Below are 21,590 nucleotides of genomic sequence, written 5' to 3'. Positions count from 1 at the left end.
CACCTACCCCCTGCTCCCCATCTCTGCAAATGCCCCTCGCACCCCATCTCTGGCCCTGGCCCCTCTGCCTTTGGCCTCCCGGAGCCCCCATCCACCCCCTGCCCCATTTCTGTTCCCCTTTTCCCCCCCACCCTCTCTGCACCCCTTTTTTATCCCTTTCCAACCCACTGCCCCATTTCCCCAGTGCCAGCCTCTTTGCCCCCCAGCTCTGCCCCTCCTCCCCGCCCCGCTTGGCCTGCCTTCATCTTTGCCTCCTTCCCTTTGCTCCCCCATATTGGTGTCCCCCATCTCCTAGCTCTGCCTGTTCCCCGTCTTCTCCCTGCCTCCCCGTCCTCATCTCCTTCCTTATCCCCGTCTCCCCAGCCATCCTTCCTACCCCCTTACTCCTTCCATCAACCTCTTTATCTCCCCGAAGGCTGGACAGGATTTGAGCCTCCCCGTTTTCATTCCCTGCCTTTCTCCCTCTACACCCCCTCATCCCCCTTCCCATTTCAGCCCCTCTCGGGCCAGAGGTGGGGCTTGATTTGACACCACCCACGGTGTGCACCCCACTTTCACAAGTTAGGGGGTGATTCATCTCGCATCCCACTTTCATCACTTGGGGGGGGGGGGGGGGGGGGGTGCCCCTGTGCTGTTGTATGCCCTGCCATTTCCCCGGGTGTGATGAGGCATTTCCCATGCACCCTATTGCCATCGGCGGTATATGTGATTCAGCTTCCCTACATACTGGGGGGGGGGTGAGTCAGTCCTGTCTGCACCCCACTTGACTTGTGTCACAACCCCCAAATCAGCAGGGCTGACTGATCTCTGTAGATACCCCCCTCACCCAGGGGGGCGGATGGGGAAGGAAGGGTGGCTATACAGATGACCATCGCCACGTACAATTCCCCTAAAAGGGTCAGGTTTCAATCATCTCTGCGCTGTAAGGGGTATGAATTAAACCTCCCAGCCCCAAGGAGCCTGAATCTCGTATGTACTTCACTTTCCTAAGGCAGAGTATATTGATACACAGTTGTTCGTTGCTTCTCCCCCTTTACTCCCTGGATGACGCCCAGCACCTCCCCCTGCTCCAAATACCCCACTGGCCCACAAACATCTCATCTTGAACCCCCTGATTTGACATGAACCCCCTTTGTTCGTACCCCGGCAGTAATGATTTCTGAGATGTGGGCTGCTGACTCCTCCAAGCAAATATTTACCCCTGCTGTGGTCCCTCGCTGTTGCAATCTCACCAATAGGCTGGGGGGTTAAAGCCTCACATGGCGGGGAGAGAAGGGAACAGGGGAGTAACCTTATTTTTATTATTTTATTTTTTTTTGGTAACCAAAACATTCAGCTTCCCTTGTGAATGGTGGGTGGGTGTGTCAGTCCCAGCATTGCTTGCAAGCTCCGCTGAAGTCCGTGCAGGGCATAATTATGCGTCTGTGCATCTATTTTTTTTTTTTTTTGGAAATGTCTAACGCTGGATGCTGAGTCCACTGCATTCCACGCGAATGACTCGCTCGTTCCCTCCGACTGGGGATGTGTCCCCCTACCTTTCGCTGCTTTCATGCACGTGTTTGGATGGAGAGGGGAGAGGGAATCTGGAGTTAGCAGGGTAGTAAGGGCGGCAAGTCTGCCCTGGAAATGCAAGTTCAGGGTTCCCTCTGCTGAGCAGACCAGTCAAGATGAGCAGATGAGGTTGGTGGTGCTGGAGTGAACGTGAGGGCAAGGTGGAGCAGGCATCACCCCAGAAGCTGGGCTGCTTGGAGATCTGCTTTGCTGCGCTACCTTGAGCAAAGGGGGGTGGTTTGTTTTCGGTCCTGGCCACAGTGCGCTTGGTTCTATACAGACGTAAAGGCGGCCGCGGTCCCTGCCCCAAAGAGCTCCCAGGATAAACGACAGAAAGTACAATCTGGGCCTGGGTGACAGGAAATCCGCAGCAGGGTTCTGTTACTGCTGCAGGGAGGTCCCGGGTAGCTGCCAACGCTTGGGGCTCCCATGGGTGATGCTCACCCACCGTAACCGAACCTGCACCAGGTTCCCAGGAGGGTGTGTTCCCCCCATGCCATCAGAACCGAAGATACCAGTCTTTCCCTGAGGTCGGTCTTCCAGGGTACCACTCCTGGTAACTGTGTGCTCTCTGCTGCTGAGAGGGGTCAGAAGGTGGATTATAGGGTGAAGTAAGGGACAGGACAGGGGGTTGTGGAGCACATCGCAAGTGGGGGCTTGTCCATAAAGATCCATTTTAGGCCAATGGGATCAGTGTCGACATTTTCTGGCTATAGCCAAATCTTATGGCAACTGAGGCTAGCCCCAGAAGTAGTGACAGGAGAGGTGAAGGGGGTTTGGCTGTTACCCTGCAGCGTGAGATTTGAGAGGAGGGCCCCGCTCTGGGCCATGTTCACTCTCTTGCTATTGAAGACAATCCATACGTGGGTTCTGAAAAGAGAGTGTCTTTGGGTTCAGGGCCTGCCCCTCTCACTGAGTGACCCCCGAGAGCTAGCTTTCCTGAGTATTTGCTCATGGGATGCTGTATCCTGTTGGGAGCGGATGGCTCAGGGGATTTGGGAGAGAGATGCAGCGTCTTTCCCCTCTAAGGCACTTGTTAAAATTCAGGCTGGGTAAGAAGTGTAGGAATTGCCAGACCGGATCAGACCTGTCATCCATCGAGACAGTATTTTGTCTCAGACAGTGGCCAGCACCGGCCACTTCAAAGGATGTTGCAAGAAGCCCAGGGGAAGGCAGATGTGGGATAATCTACCCCCTATGAAGGTCTCATCCGAATAATTAGAGAGTGGTTTAAGCCATGAAGCTTGACTGTTTATATCCCTTCCTAAACGAGTTTTGTTGGCATTATAACTTCTTAGAAATGGCCAGTCCCTCCTTGAGTTTTACGAAGTCTTTGGCCTCCACAACAGAGCAATCAAACGCCGTTGCCAGCTATTGAGTGTGGCCCCTGTGTGAAACGAGTTTGAGTCTCGGTCCAGTTCCCCGCGGGCAAGTTCCCCCCACAACTGGCAGCAGTTGGCCCTCTTCTTGGCAGAGAACTAAGGTGACAGATTCCCACTGAGATCTGGCCAGGATCAGGGCCTGACTGGGTGCCCCTGCCCCCCCAGATGTAGTCTTTCCAGGCCCATGGGTAGAGTGCAAAACTTGTACCGCGTTTCTTCATCTCATGGCTTTATTCCCTAGGGTGGATAACCCGGCAATTTCCACCAATACTCACTTCGCTTCAGTTTTGTAATCCTTGCAGGAGCAGCAGCCTCTCTCTCTCTCTCTTTATTTTTTTAAACAGAAATTGGCTTGTATAAATATTAAAAGCCTTCAGCTGCAAGGAGTGGGGGAGAATTCCTGTCAGATGCCACAGCTGGGCCTGTCTCCACAGCTGCAGCTCGCTAGAGTGGCTCAGTAGATATTGGGTTTGCTATAGAAGCAGGAGCCCCAAACAAACACAGGTGGCGTGAGGTGACTAACTTGTCGGGCTGGTCTTGGGGGTATATGAATGATGTTGCCGGCCATCCTCCCATCCCTGTCCTTGCACATTCATTTTACCTGCTTCACAGCTTGAGTGTCTTTCTCTTTGCAGCCTCCTCTGGTCCAAGCCATCTTCAACCGCGATATAGAGGAGGTGCGGTCGTTGCTGAACCAGAAAGAGAATATCAATATATTGGTGAGTGCTGGAGCCAGCAGCTGCCTGGCCTAGCGTGGCACGCTGACGCGCCTGTCTCAGATTGACCTGTCCTCCTCCGTTTTGCCTCTGAAATATGCTTGTGTAGCCAAAGCAGAGAGGGTGGAACTGTTACTCTTCTGGTAAGCGAGCGAGAATCTTTTCTGCAATGTGATCCAGTGGTTAGAGTAGCAACTTGGCGGCAAGGCTCCTGGGTTCTATTCCTGGCTTTGCAACCTTGGCTCAGATTTTGAAAGGTATTTAGGGGTTGCGACACCTCACTGACTTAGGCTCCCAAGGAAGGCCTTGGGATGCCTAAATATCTTTAAAAATCTGGGCCTTTGTCCCCTGGCCTCCCTCTCCCCCTCTGTAAAATGGGGTTAATGGTACATCCTAGTCACTGGGAGACTTGTCCGCTATTTATAAAGCGTTCGGACAATGCAGTGTCTTGTCGGTTTTCTGCTCTTCGTTTGAAGGCTGCAGGTGAATGGAAGGGCAGTGAACTGGGACTAGTTTGGCTGCATCCCCAGCATCCCTTGCTCTCCTTTGGAAGAGCGGTCCAGCATAGTCTGATGAGAGCATGGCTGAGCTATCTGTGTTGAGGCTGGCCTGGTTGGTGGAGCAGAGCTAACGTCCCAAGGAATACAGATGCACTTTCGCTGCCCCTCTTTTAAATCTGGCTGCAGAGTACACCCGAGCAGGGTGGGGCTGGCCGAAATGCAGCCTTGCAGGTGCTACCACCTGGCTGTTCTCACCTTGGGTAAGGAGGTGTGGCTTGCCAGGCCCAGAATGCAGTGGTCCAGATTGAGTTGTTTGGGGCGGGGGTTGGCCCTTTGGATGAAGATGCCATATTGAATGCTGCAGCCTGCAGTCTTCGGACCACACCCCGTCTTCAGGACGAATAGCAGCTACCAGTTCGTTCGCTCTCTTGCCAGTCAGATGCATCCTTCTAGCTCCTGGTAGCGCTCATTTTGAGTGCCCTTGCTTCAGAGGCCTCCTGGGTCGATCGTGGCCCGTGATGTAACCTGAAAAGCCAGCTCTGAGGAAGAGGAGAGTAAAATCCACATGCAAATGTTCCAATCAGACTTGGATGCAAACGCTCCCTTCATCTGGCTTCCAAGATTCCTGCGAACAAACCAGTGGCAGGTGTATGGCTGAGAGTGGTGTCTGTCTGTGGGGTAGGCTGGTGGATAGATTCCAAGGCCAGAAAGGGGGAGCACTGCGATCATCCGATCTGGCCTCCTGAATCACACAGGCCAGAGAGCTGCCCTGAAACACTTCCTGCTTGGACTAGAGCGGATCCAACCTCGATGTGAAAACTGCCAGTGCCTCGACCCCATGTCAGTTATCCCAGTGACGACCCTCACTGTTAACAAAAAATGACTGGCTCAGCCTAGCTGTCTGTCAGCGTGTGGCGCTGGGGATTGGCCCGGGATCAGTGACTACTTGCTCTTTTAGGCTGTGTCTCTAGGTCAGTGTCATGGGTTCTGGGTAAGTGGCTGCGTCTGGTTCAGCATCTTACTCTCTGATAGGCTGTGGGGCATTCATGAGGTTTTCACTGCGCTGCGCTCTGGCCTTGTGTTATTTTTTCCGCATGCTCTTGGCCATTGCATCTAATGCTTCAGCCTCTTTCTGTCCATGCTGCAGCACACACGGGGCTAGCACTGTTGTGGACCCTGAATGAATAGTGCAAGGGAGCAGCATGGGTCTGGGTCGAGCATCGTGGGCTCTGTGCTGGCTCAGAGGGGAGGCCCCGCACTGATTCTGGTGCCAGCCACTGGGACTAAGGATTAGATCATATCTTGACATGTTACAAAGGGATCAGGAGACTTTGTTCCTTGGCTGCCTCGTTCAAGGACGTGATAATTCTATAGTCTCCTTCTCTTTAACGGGAGTGGATCAGAATCATCCTTTCTCTAAAATGCCTTTGCTCTGTTGTGCAAAAAACCAGAGACCGATTAATACTTAACGCACGTATCTCTTCGGGTGCTGATTTCACTTGGGAATGAGATTGGTCAGTTTCACTTTCTGCTTCTCCAGATTGTTTGCCAGTCCTCCCAGTCGTTGTCTTGATTCTCTCTCCTTATTTTTTTTTTTAACTTAATGAAAAAAAACACAACTTTCATTAAATGCAATTAAAAGTTGGGACCTCAATCTTTCTTCTGTGCCCCTCTAACCCACTTGATGTTTGCCGAGACTGAGCCAAATGCCTCAAGGACGAGGTTACCCAGGGCCCAGCACCAAGCGAAGAAAACTGATCTTATCTACGCTGTGCTTCCTGCACCTTTATAGCCTCTCCCAGTTACTTGGGCTTGATGCATTTTGGGAGCTGCTCCGGGTGCTCGCAGGCTTTTATTGTTGTTGGCACTTGACATAGAATGACGGGGTGTGTGAAGGGCATGTGGAGCACCGGGGTAATACTGCTTGGTGGTTTTATAAACCTTTCATGTAGGGCTCTCCAAGCGCTTTGCAAACCTTCATTAAGCTTTACAACCCTGCGAGCTAGATGCCATCTCGGTTTAGGGAAGCTGGAGCAGGGAGGAAGTGAAATAACTTGTCCAAGGTGACAGAGTTAGAAATTAGCCAACTGAGAGTCCTGGCTCCCAGCCCCCTGCTCTAACCACTAGCCCCCACTCACCTCCCCGAACTGGGAATAGACCCTTGGATTCCTGGCCCCCCAGCCCCTGCTCCACCTGACAGATACCCTGAAGTGGACTGCGGTATGAAAGGTAGTCCATTGCCTCCCCACCAGGCTGTCAGTTCTTGCTGGTCCTAAGCAGACTCCTCCATCACTTAGACTTACCCAGATGTCCTCAGGGCAGGAAGCAGCATTTGGGTCTTTAGGGTGGGGGAAGTTGGATGGGGAAGGAGCGGTATTTGCTGTGTGGATAGTTGCATCACGGCCTTTTTTTATCTCCCTGGGCAGGACCAAGAACGACGAACCCCACTGCATGCTGCTGCCTACTTAGGAGATGTCCCAATCATTGAGCTCCTAATACTGTCAGGTAAGACCCTCAACTGTCTCTGCCCAGTACAGCCAGCTGCATGGATGTGCTCAGGTTTAGGCAGCCTGGCCCTCCTGTGGGTCTAACGCGGAGGGGCTGCTGCTCCAGGGCATGGGGGTACAAGGGTTTTTCATCCACAGGAGAATTGGTGCTTGAGTCACAAAGGAAATGTCATTAGTTGCTCTCACCCAGATGCCAAGAGGAGGTTTGTGCAAATCTTAAAACAACCTAGCACTGGAATATTGGGAGTTAGGGGGCTGCGGATTGGGATTGAGGGGCACCTGCAGACCTGGTGAGGGGAGCAGTGAATTGGGATTGAGGGGCAATGGCAGAGCTCAGGGAGCCTACCGCTGTAATACTGGGGGGCTGTGGGTCAGGACTGAGGGGCATTGATCGAGTTCTATGGGGGGAGCCCCGGGCTGGGATAGCAGGGACTGTGGGTCAGGATTGAAGGATAGTGACAGAACTATCTGGGGGGAAGCCTCGAACTGCAGGAGTGGGGTGGGGAGCCGCAGATCTGGATCATTTGTTGGGTGTGGGATGAGGACTAGAGAATTTTGCTCAGCACCTGCCTGCTGCATACTTGGCTCTAACCCAAAGTACCATTTTCCTCTGAAATAGCTCAAATCTACGTCCAGGCTGGCTCTCTGCACGCCATAGATGGGAGAAAAAAGGCCCCTAATCTGACATTCATTGTCATTGCTCTCTCCAGATGCCCTTGATTTGTCAGCAGTTTGCTGGTGGCATGGAAGAGCAGGGCAGCTCTACGCTGGGTTTTGACAGTCCTAGGCTGGCACAGAGAATCTTGAGACAGCAGAGCAGGGATGACAAAAGCCAGGCCTGCAGCCTCCTGCAGTGCGGCTCTGGTCTCCTTCACCTGTACACACACCTACAGATTCCAGTATGAAATGCACCATCTTTGTCCGAGCAGCCTCCTTTTAGAACAAGATGACGAACTGCATTCTGGGACTGATAGTCTTGTGGCCACTGAGATGAAGGTGGAGCAGTGTGTGCTGGGAAATGTAGTTTTTTCCATCTACCTCAGTGCTGCATTCCCTGCGCTTCACGCCAAGGAGCTGCAGCCCTCTGCTGGGCGTAGCTGTTCCACTTGGTGCCGGAGCGTATGTTTTGTAGCGTCTAAACTAAGGGTAGAGCTACGTTACAGTAGCACCACAGTCTAGAACCATGGTCTCCAACCTTTCCGTGGGGTGGGCGCCGGGCGACTGGGCACCGGGCGACTAGCCGCCTAGCAGCGCGGTCGCCGGACAAGCAGTCACCAAAATGCTGCCGAGAAGCGGCAAGCAAAGAAGCGTTGCCGCCGAAATGCCGAGAAGCAGCGTCATCAAGAGGCGTCGCTTGGTGGCATTTCGGCGGCTGTTTGTCTGGCGGCCAGGACACGGGTGCACATAGATGCCCCAGCGGGCGCCATGGCACCCGCGGGCACCGCGTTGGGGACCCCTGGTCTAGACCTTTCCTACAGTGACAGAAGGGGTCTGCGGATGTAGGTAGAATTCTTCCATCGGCCCAGCTGTGTCTACAGTGCGGTTTCAAATGGCTTAACTACTGGTTCCAACACTTTAAGTGTCGACCTAACTTTTAAGTGTAGATCGGCCCTAAAGCTTTAACCGAAGAAATTGACACGCTGTCTAACCAAGCAGACACAGCAGTGGGTGTTTAAAAACAGTGATGGTGCCTTGGAGCATCTGACAGTCTTCTACCCTGGCAGTGCCCCTTGCCCAGATGTGTTCACCTCCTCTTTCTGCTCCGTCTCCTCAGGTGCTAACGTAAATGCAAAGGACACTGTTTGGCTAACCCCGCTGCATCGCGCCGCAGCTTCTCGCAATGAGGTAGGTGCTCTTGCAAGCCTCGCAGTAATGAATCGGTCTGTCTCCTCTGGGCTCTTTTTTGAGTAACTGTTTTCTTTCCCCCTGCTTTCTGCATGCCTGCTCTGAGTCCAGCTGAGAGCCCCAGGGGGCTGGATGTTCTCTTTCGACGAGATAAAGGACCATCCAGACCCCATAATAATTTGAAAAACAGAAAATAGAACTGGGAAAGACCCATAATATTCCCTTTACTCCACCCCCAGTACATGGGTTCTCCCTGCAATATCTTCCTGTTAGGGCTTTGTCTTGTTTTAAATGCCCCAAGTGGTGGGGCTCTTTCCACTTCTTTCTTTTAGGAGGTGATGCCGCAGCCTAATGGATCTCACTGTCAGGAAGTATTTCCTGATATTCAGCCTTCCCTGGGCTTAACTTCACTTTATTAATGGTAATAATACTCCTGGGACCACCCTAGCCAATTCCCCTCCCACCGTGATGCTTACACCTTTCAGCTATTTGCTAGTATCACGTCTGCCCCCTCTAAGGGCTCACTTCTGCAGTCACGTCTGGGCACATACATTTCTTTGCAGGCAGTGGCAGTACCGTCTGCAGCGGGCCGCCGATAATGTTGTTTAGCCAAGGTATGCCTAGTTAAATCTTTCCTCACGTGCCGCTCTCTGCATCGATTTCCAGCGTGTTCCTGTGACAATGATAAAGGTCAAGCACAGTTCCCCCGTGGATGAACAGAATTGAATCCGTCAGCGTGCATAGTACACAAGGGTGGCTGCTGACATCATGGACAGCAGAACAGGCTGGAGGTGCCAGGCTATTCAGTGACTCCTGAGCGCTAAAAAAGGGGTTTTTGTACCCGGCGACTGCCCCCGGCATCCCACATGCTAGCTACTGACGGGAGTTTCTCTTGTATGCCAGGTGTAGCAATTAGGTGTCTCAGAAATTTCTTCTTCCTCCGTGCCCCGTCCTTTCTGCAGTTTCGTGAGCAAGTGTTGTCGAGTGCTCGCCTTCCCCACTCAAATATACCCTGCAAAACTTAAGCAAAGATTTAAAACTTTGAACCGAAACATCGTGAAATTACCACTTTATTCTCAGTTCCTTTCGGTGCTGGTCCCCAAGAGATCTGTACCCGGAGGGAAACATCCAAGCTCCTTCATCACTAGCCAGTTCGGTCCAGTTCTGGGCAGAGATGCTATGAAAGGGGGGCTTTTGTTTTGGTCACAGGGTTGTGACGTGGGTGGCAGAGGTTGGCTAAACAAATATAGAATCATAGGATTGTAGGACTGGAAGGGCCCTCGAGAGGTCGTCTAGTCCAGTCCCCTGCACTCATGGCAGGACTAAGTATTTTCTAGACCATCCGTGACAAGTGTTTGTCCAACCTGCTCTTAAAAATCTCCAGTGATGGAGATCCCACAGTCTTCCTGGGCAATTTATTCCCGTGCTTGACCACCCTGACAAGAAGTTTTTCCTAATGTCCAACTTAAACCTCCCTTGCGGCAGTGGAAGCCAATTGACGTACGGACAGCTTGAGGGCGAGCAGAGCATTGTGGTCTAGCGGCCAGAGCAGGGGACTGGAAAGCTGAACGTCGTCACTAACGTGCAAGCTGCTTTGTCCCTCAGTGTCCTAGGCTCGGCTGTGTCTGGAATAGGGGTAGTAGCCAGCCTACCTTTCGGGGGGGTTGTGGGGTGCATTGTTGGCAAAGCCCTTTGAGATGGGCTAGAGAAAGGCAGAACTCCACGGCAAAGAGGAAGAACCCCGCGAGTCCTGGGCAGAGGGAGAATTCCTGCTAATCGTATTAGAACAGAGGAGGAGTGTGGAGCGTCTCAAAGGCACCGAAGGCATTTAGGAGCACAAATCACACTGGCCCTCAATGGAACTTCAGCATCTAAATCTCTGAGGTGCTTTTGAAGAGCTCCCCCGTGGAATCTATCCCAGCGCTGGGGATGTTTCCAGGCAGGCAATCGCAACCCTGTTCTGGGTCCTGGCTTTGGATTTGAGGGCAGCGGTGCATGATGAGGGTGTGCTGGGGTCTCTCGTGTCCCCACCATTGCTCCGTTGGAGTGCCTCGTTCTCTGCTCTCAGTCCTGCCCCTCGGAAGGGAATCTGCCCGGAAATGTGCTGAACTGCTTTGTTCTCCCCTAGAGCCAGTTAACTTGTGCAAAGGCTTTTCTCTGCTCCCCCCACCCCGGCTTCAGGCCATTTCCAACCGCTGAGCATGCTAAGTTAAGCCACCTCCCTTGCCTTCGTTCCCCTCCCCGTCCCCGCACACTTAGGAAGTGTTGCGTTCCCGCTCAGGGTCAGCCGGCCCCATGGGAAAGGGGGTTGTGGTGCATTATCCAGGGGGGTGGGGAGGGATGATGATAAAATGTAGGTCGGTGGGTCACATGGGTCTGGTCTGCGATCCTCACATCCCATGAGTCACTCGAGACCGCTCATTAACTGCAAGATCACAGGGCTCAGGGCCGGGGATTTTGCGCTGGGGAAGGGTGTCAGATCATGCCGAAGGCCTCTCTTTAGCCTTAGAATGGGCCATACAGGCAACAGCAGGGCAGGTTTCCCCCATGCGCCACGGACTCCCCCGTGTGACTTTTTGGAGGGGCCTTCTTAAGGGGTGAGAAGGGAGTTCGGTCTCCAGGGCTCAGTCAGTCCTTGGCTGAGGCTGCCAGCAGGAGCCTGGTGGAGGGCAGCTGCTGCTGTGATTTGGAAGGTGGCTGGTTGCCCTCTGGGAACTACACCGAGAAACTTCATGCAAGGGCCACCAAACAGTTCACGAGCCTTTTGGTCGCTCCCGAGCTGGGCTGGATTTGAACCTGCCACCTAGACAGTCCATGGCCCACCCTGAGCCCCCCAGCACGATTCCACCAGGAAAGGCGCAGGGCAAAGGAGTGTTCTTTCCTGGCCAATGCCCATGTGAGGGCACAAAGCAGCATTCTGGGACGCGTGCTCCGTCTGCATGCTCCCAAGTCTCCTGCAAGCCGCCAGCCCCCGGGGTGAGGAAGAACGAGGGGATCTCGTCAGGGCCAGGGACTCGGGTTGGAGTCGGAGGCATGGGGAGGTCTGTGCTGTTCCCTGCTGAGGAGGAACGCGCTCTCCGTTCTGGAGGCATCACTCTTGCATGCTCACGGTTTGGAAAAGCAAAGCTGAAGTGGAACGGTTTGTGGTGGGCAGAGGGGGTCTCTAGAGGAACAGTGCCAGCTGCTCCCTGCATGAAGGCGGATGTAGCTAGCGTCAGATCCCCGAGGGGCTTGGCTGGAGAATGAAGCTTTAAAAAGCATCTCATTTTGTAGCTTCCCTGCCTGATTTCAGGGCCTCGGTCGTTCACACGTTGCCCCGCTGTCTGGCTCCAGTAGGTCAGTTCAGTGGTTTAGCCAGCTGTCCGAGTGGTTTTTCCAAGGACGTACCTCTTCCTTTCTCAGCAGGGGCTTTGGGTCAGAGGCAGCATCCTTTCCTCTTACTGGAATGGCTTAGTGACAATAAGTTAACCTCCCTTTGAGGCTTGTCACTGACCAGTAGGAGGCACTCTAGGGAGAGATAGGCGCAGTCTTGTGAAGGCCCAGCTGCCCACAGGGTAAGGCTCAGATGTCCTGGTAAGCCAAAGGGACTTAGGCGCCCAGCACCCATTGAAAGTCCATCTGGCAGGGGCCTTTGAAGACCCCAGCCTGGGGCCCCTCAGTGTTCTGTTTGTGGGATCTTGGCTATCATCGGCGACTGCTCGTGGCTGTGTCTAGATTTCAGTGGTTTTAAAAAAGAAAAATCATGCAATGAAATGAAGGACTAATACGAGTATCGCTAGCTAGTGCCTGGTACGGCGCCCGCTGCCCCAGCCAACTCTGCCAGCTAGCACCCCGGTCCCGAAGGGCAAACCTTGACTCCCAGCCCTTCCGGTCCCAGGCTGCTTCTGGGCAGGCGCGATTGGGCTGAAGGGTCAGGGCAGTGTTTTTGGAGGTGCGGATAGAATTCGCCTCAGAGATGAGCCCATCGTAGGCTGTTCAGCCCCCAGGAAAACAGGGGTGTGATAGCCAGCACACTTAACATCGTTGTGGAGACAGGGCTCGTTACCGGGTGTCAGCGGGTAACGCGTGTTAAGCTACAGCGTGCCCTGTCTGCACTAGGGTTTTGTACCATCCTGTGATCGTTACACCCGTTTTAAAACGCCGCCAGGCCTTTTGGAGTGCCAGTCTCACTCCCCGGCACTCCACCCTTCTGCAGCAGGCTGCGTCTCGGCAGGGCGGCATTGAAAGGGGAAGAGGACGGGCAAGGAGCTGCCCAATGTGGCAGCCGTGGTGATGAGTGCAGTGTGCAAACCCAACCAAATCGCAGCCTTCCCACACCAGCTCCGATATCCAGCAGCTTGGCTCAAGATGAAGCATTGCATGCTGGGAGTTGTAGTCCCTGGGCAAGCAGTGGGCTGCCATTACCGATCTAAGAGGCGGGTAGGGTAACCAGACGCGTTGCTAGTGATGAACCTGCCCCTTCACCCCTGGCTGCTTGGTTTAATTTCAAGACCGAATGGTGCTGCTTAGCTCCTGAGGCTTTGTCTGCCCCCACCGGCGTGGGGTACAGCCACCCTTTCTCTGTCCTGGCAGAAGGCACTTAACCTCCTCCTGAAGCACTCGGCGGACGTCAACGCCCGCGATAAGTACTGGCAAACGCCGCTCCACGTCGCCGCTGCCAAGTGCGCCATCAAGTGCGCAGAGGCCATCATCCCCCTGCTGAGCAGTGTGAACGTGGCAGATCGCACGGGCCGCACGGCGCTGCACCACGCCGTGCACAGCGGCCACATCGAGGTGAGCATCCCGCACCTGCGTGTTCCTCCCTGAGGGGGTGCGGGCAGGTGGTCCGGAGGGAGGAGGCGCTCGGGACTTGGGGGTTCTCAGTCTGGTTCTGTGACCTTGGCATCTCAGCTTCCCCGTCTGTGAAGCGAGGGTGATCTCTCGAGGGAAGGGACTACATGGAAATGACACGGTGAACGACAGGCTCGGGACTCTGGCCAAGTTGCTTTGTTTGCCTGCAGCAGTCTGTCCGCCTTTTGGCTTGGGATTTCTTTGGAGCAGGGGCTGTATTCCATGCTGTGCGCGCAGCGCCTGGCACAATGGGGCCCTGCAGCTGATCAAAGCCTGGAGGCATTCCCAGGATACAGAGAGGGGGAGCCCCGAAGCATTGCTAAGCTGCCGGCTAGAGGGGGGAAAGTGCTTCGTCCTTAGATGCATGCGCTCCATGTGCAAGATCCTCAGTCGGGGCAGTGAGGAGCTGGGGGTGGGCAGGGAGAGAAATCATCTACCATGGACACCCAACACGCAGCATCTGTTTCCTGCCCTCTGAACCAGCTCGCCTGTGTGGAGAGAGCCCTCTCTGGTCTGACTGACCTCCTCCGGCCGCACCCCCGGCCGGCCAGGGTCAGCCAGCCAGGCTGCTAGGAAACGTTTAAATTGTGGCAGTGCCTGGAGGCCAGCTGGGCCCCATCGCTCCAGGGGCTGCAGAAGGCGCGAGGCTCTCGTGTGTGCCGGGACGGGATTGGCAGAATTTGGTGGGAGCCGTTCCTCTGACTGCTTCCTCTCTCCTCCAGATAGTGAACTTGCTCTTAAACAAGGGGGCCAGCCTGAGCACGTGTGACAAGAAGGAGCGTCAGCCCATCCACTGGGCAGCCTTCCTAGGTACGTCTCCCTCGTGCCTTGCCTGTCTGTCCCTTTGTTAGCTGGCCCTGTTCTGATACAGGTACTTCCCAGCGTCCCCTTTTGGGACTCCCCTGCGGATACAGCTAGTGGCACAGGCAGTGAGTCGGGGGGGGGGGCACACTGCCGTGGGTGTTCTCCCCTTCCCCCCAGTCTCACCAGTTCTGCACATAGAACCTCAAAACCGTCCCCTCCCCCTGCAGCTGTGAGCTCTTCGGGTGTCATTCAGCACGTGGGCCTGACTCCCGTGTGATCTTCGTTCGGCAGCCAGGGCTCCAGATCTCTCTTGTCCCGGGCCTGGCATCATGTGGCTGGCCGTGTTGGAGGAGAAGGGACAGAGCCAGCCGAGATCTGGCAGGCAGGGTGGGAGGAGAACCCTTTTCTGGACTCTCCCATCAGCCTGTGGCTGCAAGGGGGTGGGGGAGACACTGGACTTGGGAGGGCGTATGGCACCTTTCGTACGCAAAAGCACATTATGAAGGTGTAATGGGGAGGCCTGCCCCGCAAAGGCCAGGAGGCTGGGGGCCAGCCAGCCCGGATCACTCAGCCCGCTTGTGCCACAGGTAGCTACCTCCCGGCCTCAGGAGCAGGGCTCCCTGGGGTCAGGTGATGGCAGAGAACTCAGGTTGGTGGGGAAGGCCCTAAATTAGGGGCTGGGAGGACCCCAGGGAAGCAGCCTGGGCATAAAGGCTCTACCCATGAAAGGCAGCCCAGAGGGGGTGATGGGAAACTGAGGGAGGGAGTGCTACAGGGCAGGCACGCCCTATGACATACAGCCTCTTCTCTCCCCGCTAACTTATGGGGGAGCAAAGTCTGGGCAGTGACAGCCAAGGGGCAGCCTCGTGCCACTCCTTACTGCTGTCAGGCCCAAGTCCTGCTGGCATTAGCAGGCCGTGGCCAGTGACAGGCCGCTGCACCGGGGGACGGCGCTAATATTATGCCACCGCTGCGCAGCCGGGGAAAAGCAGGTCCCCTCCACTGCTGGTGTTGGTGTCAAAGGGACAGGAGGATTGAACTGCAGGGAGTTACAGCATTTCAGTGGAGCATACGAGGCTAGACAGAGTTCTTGACCCACGTATCCAAGCCCCTGCCCATCCCATGTGGCGCAAGTGAAGTCAAACTAAGACATTTCTATCTGAATCGCCTTGTTAGCGAGCTTCATGGCACGGCTGGGGGGCGGGGAATCTTTCCCCCTCTGGGCCGCCCAGGTGGCTGGTCCGTGGAACGCGATGGCGGGTCCCAGTCCTGTGTCTGGTGGCCGCGTATCGACCCTGAAGCCCCCATCGCCGCCGTGCTCAGGACTCGCCGGCCGCTGAGGTAATGCAGCCCTGAGTTCCTGTTTCCTTTGCGCAGGGCATTTGGAAGTTCTGAAGCTGCTGGTGGCCCGGGGAGCTGACGTCATGTGCAAGGATAAGAAGGGTTACACCTTGCTCCACACCGCGGCAGCCAGTGGCCAGGTCGAGGTTGTGAAACACCTGCTGAGGCTGGGAGTCGAGGTGAGGCCAGTGGCGGCTTGGCAAACGAATGTGGCCATTCGTTGATGGCGGGTCCCAGTGCCATTGCGGGACCAGGGCTCCGCTTGCTCTGCGGACTCTAAGGAAGGCACTGGGTGTAGGCAGATGCTGGGAGATGTCCCGGGAGAGCGTGCGGTCTTAGTCCTTGGATGGGTGAAATCTGTGGGGGTGCTGGAAACTCTCTGGCTGTCGTGGGGGGAGTGAGTGGGCATTCTCACCCACTGGGGCTGCACGGATCTCAGCGGGATGCTGCTGGACTTGACGCTAGAGAGGGAAAACTGAGGCCCTGGTCACTTATGCTTTTTAAAGATCCCCGAGTGCTTTCCCCAAGAGTTAGGGAAGTTAATGCCATTGTCCTACCCAAATTCCCCCTGTAGTTAACAGTGTTTGGCCCTTGTTTCAGTTGGATTTGGGACTTTTCTTCGTCTCCTGTGCTGAGCAGTCAGCGTTTGCTTCTGTTTCCTGTGATGACTTGAGGGGGTCCCCAGGCACTGAGGGGAGTGGGGCATGGATGGGGAATGTGTGGAGGAGGAGATCAGGGATTGATGGCATCTGGTTCTCGGTAGAATGGGCTCTCCTCCCCCCCCCTTTCTTGGCCAGTCCCAGCCCATCCTTGACCGAGATCCCCTGAAGGCTCTTGGCTCTGTTCGTTCCCGCAGATCGATGAACCCAATTGCCTTGGGAACACTGCACTTCACATCGCCTGTTACATGGGCCAGGACGCCGTGGCCAATGAGCTGGTCAACTACGGCGCCAACGTCAATCAGCCCAACGAGAAGGGCTTCACCCCTCTGCACTTTGCTGCCGTCTCCACCAACGGGGCCCTTTGCCTGGAGCTCCTTGTGAACAATGGAGCCGACGTGAACTTTCAGGTACGCCGGCCGGGGCCGGACCACGCGCACAAGACTTGCAGGGGCGGCAGGTGGGATGAACTCGGGGGGTGTAGGGAGGAAGGATGGAGTTCGGAACCCAGACACACGGGATCTTCCAGGCACGGACGGGACTTTCACCCCTCGATCGCCGAGCTCGGGGACAGTGTCCCCAGCTGGCTAGTTCCCCCCTCTCTCTCTCTGCAGAGTAAGGAAGGGAAGAGCCCTTTGCATATGGCTGCCATTCACGGACGGTTTACACGTTCTCAGATCCTCATACAGAACGGTAAGTGGCTCTCTGGACGCTGAGTTAATGTTCTTCTCCTACCGGGCATTTCACTTCAGCTCTCACCAACCGGTGCCTCCCGGGCACCCCGTCCCTCTTTCCTTGTTTCAGTGTTTAATAGCGTCTGCCAGGGGAATGAAGTGCCCTGCCTCCCCCCACCCCAAAATCAGCTCCGTTCCCCAGCTGAACAGCCCCTCTCACAGGGAGACGCGTGTTAGGTCTGGATCTTAGCTCTCGTGGAGCACCAAGCTGGAATTCCAGCCGCATGGAAGCTCAGCGCCAGAGAGCTGTCAGCACTACTAGATCCTGCCACCAGAGACAATCGTCCTCTGAGTCCAGTGCCAGCCGCTGTCTTGGCTGCTGCAGCCAGGGCTGAACCGGGGACCGCCCGAGCCAAACGCAGGAGCTGCATAGAGAGCCCGGGCTCCATAGCTGGGGCTGCGACGCACTCAGACGCTTTGCAGATCAGGCCTGGGAGGTGTGTGGGGAGCGGGGAGGAGGGCTGTCACACACACTCATCCGTGGGTTACGGTAGCAGTTAGGTTGGGCCTTCTGCCTGGAGAACGGCGGTGTGACGCTGTCTCGGTGCAATGCACCGCAGCCCTCCGCGGGGAACGAGGGGGAGCAGGTCTTGGGCTGCCCGGGCCAGAAATTCCCCACCAAGCCGACCGCTTCTTGCTCTCTTTTCTAGGCAGCGAGATAGACTGTGCTGACAAATATGGCAATACCCCCCTCCATGTTGCTGCTAGACACGGCCACGAGCTGCTAATTAGTACTTTGATGACGAATGGTGCTGACACTGCAAGGTGAGGAGGCCTCCAGGATGAACCCCCTTCTCGCTGGGGCGTGGCGATGTGGGAGGTGCACTCGGGCAGAGAGCGGGGGGCGGGCTCATCCAGTGGGAGAGAGTTTTCCCCCTGATGTGCAATTGACGTGAGGGATTCTGAGGTTTTTTTGCCTTTCTCTGAAGCATCAGCGATTCTCCACGGCCGGAGACAGGACCGGTTAGACCCGTGCTCAGAGGCAGAGCGGAGAAGCCTTCTTAGCTGCCAGCTCCTGCTCATGTGCCCGGGTCAAACCGATCGCCAGATTTGGGGCAGGGGAGCAATTTCCCCCTAGGTCAGATTGGCGGGGGCTTTGGGGCGTTTTCGCCTTCCTCTGCAGCATGGTGCCCGGCTCGCTTGCTGGATCATCACTCATGTCTCCCCTACGGGCCTTGGGCGGGAGGGGCCCTTCATGCCACAGGCAGAGAACTGGAGCCACTGGTTGATTTTCCTGAGGACTGAAATGTTTGATCTAACTATAGTGGTTGGGGTTGATAGAGGGCTCTGTGGGTGCACCTGAACAGCCTGCGTTAGACTAGGTCATCCCATGGGCCTGTCTAGCTTCAGGCTCTGCTGCGGTGCGGATGGAAATTTGCTGAGGGTAGGGAGGGCTGATGGGAGAGCCTGCAGGCTGGCATGGGGTAGGATTCCTTCTCCACCATCAGGAGACCCCCACGTCAGGGGGACAGGAGGAAGGACTGTCTGCTGCTGGGGCTAGGGCTTCAGAGGGCAGCGAGCTGTGACTGGTCCTTTCCTATCTGCCCTCTCTCCCTGTTGGCAGGCGTGGAATCCACGACATGTTCCCTCTGCACTTAGCTGTTCTCTTTGGATTTTCAGACTGTTGTCGTAAGCTACTTTCCTCAGGTGAGCAAAGCCTGGGGTGGCTTGGGGGGAGGGTAGCCTGGGCTGGGGGAGCCTGGCGAGTCCTCGCCTGACCCGTCTCCTCCTGCCCCACAGGTCAGCTGTACAGCATCGTCTCCTCACTGAGCAACGAGCACGTGCTGTCCGCGGGTTTCGATATCAACACGCCTGACAACCTTGGGAGGACGTGCCTCCATGCTGCTGCTTCGGGAGGGTGAGTCCCTGCCCCAGGCATCACGCCGGGCTCACCGGCAGCCCTCTAGGGGGAGGCGACTGCAGCTGCTTTCGCCCTGTCACGGGGACATCAAGAGTTTTATTACCCGTCCAGCCAGGTTGCGAATACCTACATACGATTCCCAGTTGCTGCAGAGCAGCAGGAAGAGAGAAATGGAGGCACAAGCGTGTTCCTGGAGAGTTGCTAGTGATACGGGCAGCCCCCAGTGCAGTGGGTCGTCTAGGCACCGTGCCAGTGGGGACGGGCAGGGCGCTCGATCGTACTCTCTTGTCTTACACATGTGACAATGGGCTGCAGGCAGGCGCAGGCCACGGGTTAGGCAGAGCGGTCCCAGAGAGCCAGCGCTGACCGGAAGAGGGACGGCGTTCAGGTTCCACCAGCCCCTCTCAGCGGATTTCCCCTCTGTTCCCTCTACAGGAACGTTGAATGTCTTAATTTGCTGTTGAGCAGCGGTGCTGACTTGAGGAGGAGAGATAAATTTGGAAGGTAAGTACTGATGGCGGCACACCCGTGTGAAGGGGCAGAGAGACACTTTCTGTGAACAATCACGCCCTCGGGGCCGGGGAACAGAGAGCTGGGCGTTGGGGGTGAGCCCCTGTGGCTGGGAGGATCGGCGGGCCTGAGTGGGCGGCAGGGGCTCATCCTGCCCTGAAGGTGCTCGCAGAGCAGAAGTCACCCATATCAGTGTCCCCTCCTCCCCCCTGTGGGAGCCCAGCTCTGCTTCTCGGAGAGTTGCTGCTGCCCCAAGGGGGAGCCGCGTCGCCTGTGGGGGGTTGGATATTGCTGTGCCGTGCGTGGGTGTCACTTGGGCCTGGCTGCCGCTGTTTCTACGTTGTGAGGCTGCCGTCTCCTTGGGTTTGCAGCCGCTCTGCGTGGCGGCGGGCGTTCCTCACCCCGTTTTCTGCTCTCCTCCCCAGGACTCCACTGCACTACGCGGCTGCCAATGGCAGCTATCAGTGTACGGTGACGCTGGTCACCACCGGAGCCAGTATTAACGAGACGGACTGTAAAGGCTGCACTCCCTTACATTATGCTGCTGCTTCGGACACGTACAGGAGGTAGGAAAGCCCCGAGGGACCTGCCTCCCGTAGCAGCTGCTGCTGGAGCCCACAGGGCAGGGCCCTAAGCAGGCTGGTCCGTGGTACTTCCTGATTGGAGCGGGTACCCGGCAGCTCCCTGGTGGGAGGTGGTGCCTGGTGGCTTCTAAAGAGGAGGAGCATTGTGAGGGAAAGGAAGGATAGGCCAGTGCCTGTCTCTGGACTCCTGGGGTCTGCTCCCAGCTCTGCTGGGTGATGCTGGCAAGTCCCTTCCCCTCTAGGCGTGGGAAATAGGGATAATGCCGACTTGCCGCTGAGGAGGAGGCGGCTTCCTTAGGGTTTTCTCAGCTCTTGGTCCTAAGATGGTAGAAACAAATCACTGATGAAGAACAAAGCCCCCTGCTTATGCTGCCGGGCCCACGTGGCGCACAATGCTCTTCTGCTACGAAGGCAGCGGGAAACGGGTCCAAAAGAACCGACGTTCACCCTAGTGTGGCGGGGCGGGGGCGGAACAGAGGCTGTTCCAGGGCTGTGCGGCTGCTGCTGCAGGGAGTGGGTCTGGACCTGGCTTTCCAAGAGCTGGCTGGGGTCTCTCCAGCTTCCCCGTTTTGTCTCAGCCAGCTGACGCGGGCTTGCAATCTTTCAGAGCGGAGACTCATTCAGGAAACAGCCATGACACTGACGAGGAGCCACTGAAGGAGTCCAGAGTGAAGGAGGCATTCTTGTGAGTGGCCGATCTCAACCTCCTGCTCGGGGATAACATTTGTCGTCTGTCCCGTCTCCCATGGCACTGGTGGAACCCCGCCATTTCCCCCTTTCCCCACCCTCCGAGCCGGCACGCTGGGGCGTCTCCAGCAGGCAGTGGAGTGACTGACTTTTAATAAGGATCTGCCCTTGGCTCAAAAGTGCCTTGAGGCAGATCCAGTCCTCACTAGCTGGGGTACCGGGGCACGGCGCTCTCGTTGCCTTTAGCGGGAATTTCAGGGGGGACACCGAGTCCTTTTCGCAGCCCGTGTGCTGGGCAGCGAGGATCTGGCATTTGCCTGGAATCTGTGCTGGCTGATTAGAGCTGGCCCGGCAGGCGCGTCCATGGGAATGCGTGTCTGACCACCGCCTCTCCCCTGTGCCCCTTGCAGTTGTTTAGAGTTCTTACTGGATAACGGTGCGGACGCGTCGCTCCGGGACAAGCAGGGATACACCGCTGTCCACTATGCAGCTGCCTACGGCAATAGACAGAACCTCGGGTGGGGGGGGGGGGGGGGGGGGGGGGGGCAGTCGAAGCTGCCTGGTGCCCTTTGGCTTACAGGCGACTCGAATAAGGAGTGCTCCCAGGAAGAAGTAGGGGGGAAGTTTCTGCTCAGCCTCCCCAGCCGAATCTAGGAGTATGGCAGAAGTCTTCCGGGGAGTGGCCAGGGCCGAGTGCTGCAGCCGAAAGTGTGGAGGGCAGAGCTGTGTGACGAGGGAGGAAGGAACTGGGATTATGGTGTAGGGCTCCTAGTCCCCACCCTCGGATCTGGCTGAGGAGGGGAAGCCGGTGCTTGCCAGCTTGCCCGTTCCCCGAAAAAGATGAGATGGGAGCAGAGAGGAGACTTGGTGACAGGTGCACTCAGACGTGCCCGGATCTCAGGCCAGCTCCCAAAGACAGGATGGTAACCTCAGCCGAGGAGCCGCAGGCCATGAGCGACGGGCACTGGGGTGCTGCGCGTCTCAGAAACGCACGGAGGTGCTCTCCTGGAAGACGGCTCCCTTCCAGGGTACATGGAAGCCATCTTCCTGTTGGGAAGAGCAGTGAGGCCATTTTTAAA

The 21,590-nt window shown here is 56.3% G+C and overlaps 1 protein-coding gene across 1 annotated transcript in view; it reads left to right on the top strand.

Moving 5' to 3' along the window:
• The window catches only part of ANKRD52 (ankyrin repeat domain 52), a 48,854-nt gene that overhangs the window by 12,893 nt on the left and 14,371 nt on the right, over positions 1-21,590 (top strand). Inside the window, exons 2-16 of the mRNA XM_034792791.1 lie at positions 3,552-3,652; positions 6,576-6,654; positions 8,431-8,501; positions 13,074-13,274; positions 14,054-14,141; positions 15,513-15,655; positions 16,333-16,545; positions 16,750-16,828; positions 17,520-17,634; positions 18,434-18,516; positions 18,610-18,727; positions 19,166-19,234; positions 19,666-19,806; positions 20,432-20,509; positions 20,922-21,029. Coding sequence (XP_034648682.1) covers positions 3,552-3,652; positions 6,576-6,654; positions 8,431-8,501; positions 13,074-13,274; positions 14,054-14,141; positions 15,513-15,655; positions 16,333-16,545; positions 16,750-16,828; positions 17,520-17,634; positions 18,434-18,516; positions 18,610-18,727; positions 19,166-19,234; positions 19,666-19,806; positions 20,432-20,509; positions 20,922-21,029 — 1,687 coding nt within the window. The remainder of the gene's footprint in view (positions 1-3,551; positions 3,653-6,575; positions 6,655-8,430; positions 8,502-13,073; positions 13,275-14,053; positions 14,142-15,512; positions 15,656-16,332; positions 16,546-16,749; positions 16,829-17,519; positions 17,635-18,433; positions 18,517-18,609; positions 18,728-19,165; positions 19,235-19,665; positions 19,807-20,431; positions 20,510-20,921; positions 21,030-21,590) is intronic.

Source organism: Trachemys scripta, chromosome 16, assembly GCF_013100865.1.
Source record: "Trachemys scripta elegans isolate TJP31775 chromosome 16, CAS_Tse_1.0, whole genome shotgun sequence".
Taxonomy (NCBI): domain Eukaryota; kingdom Metazoa; phylum Chordata; order Testudines; family Emydidae; genus Trachemys; species Trachemys scripta.
Note: the sequence above shows the minus strand (reverse complement) of the source record. Positions and strands in the feature narration are given on the sequence as shown.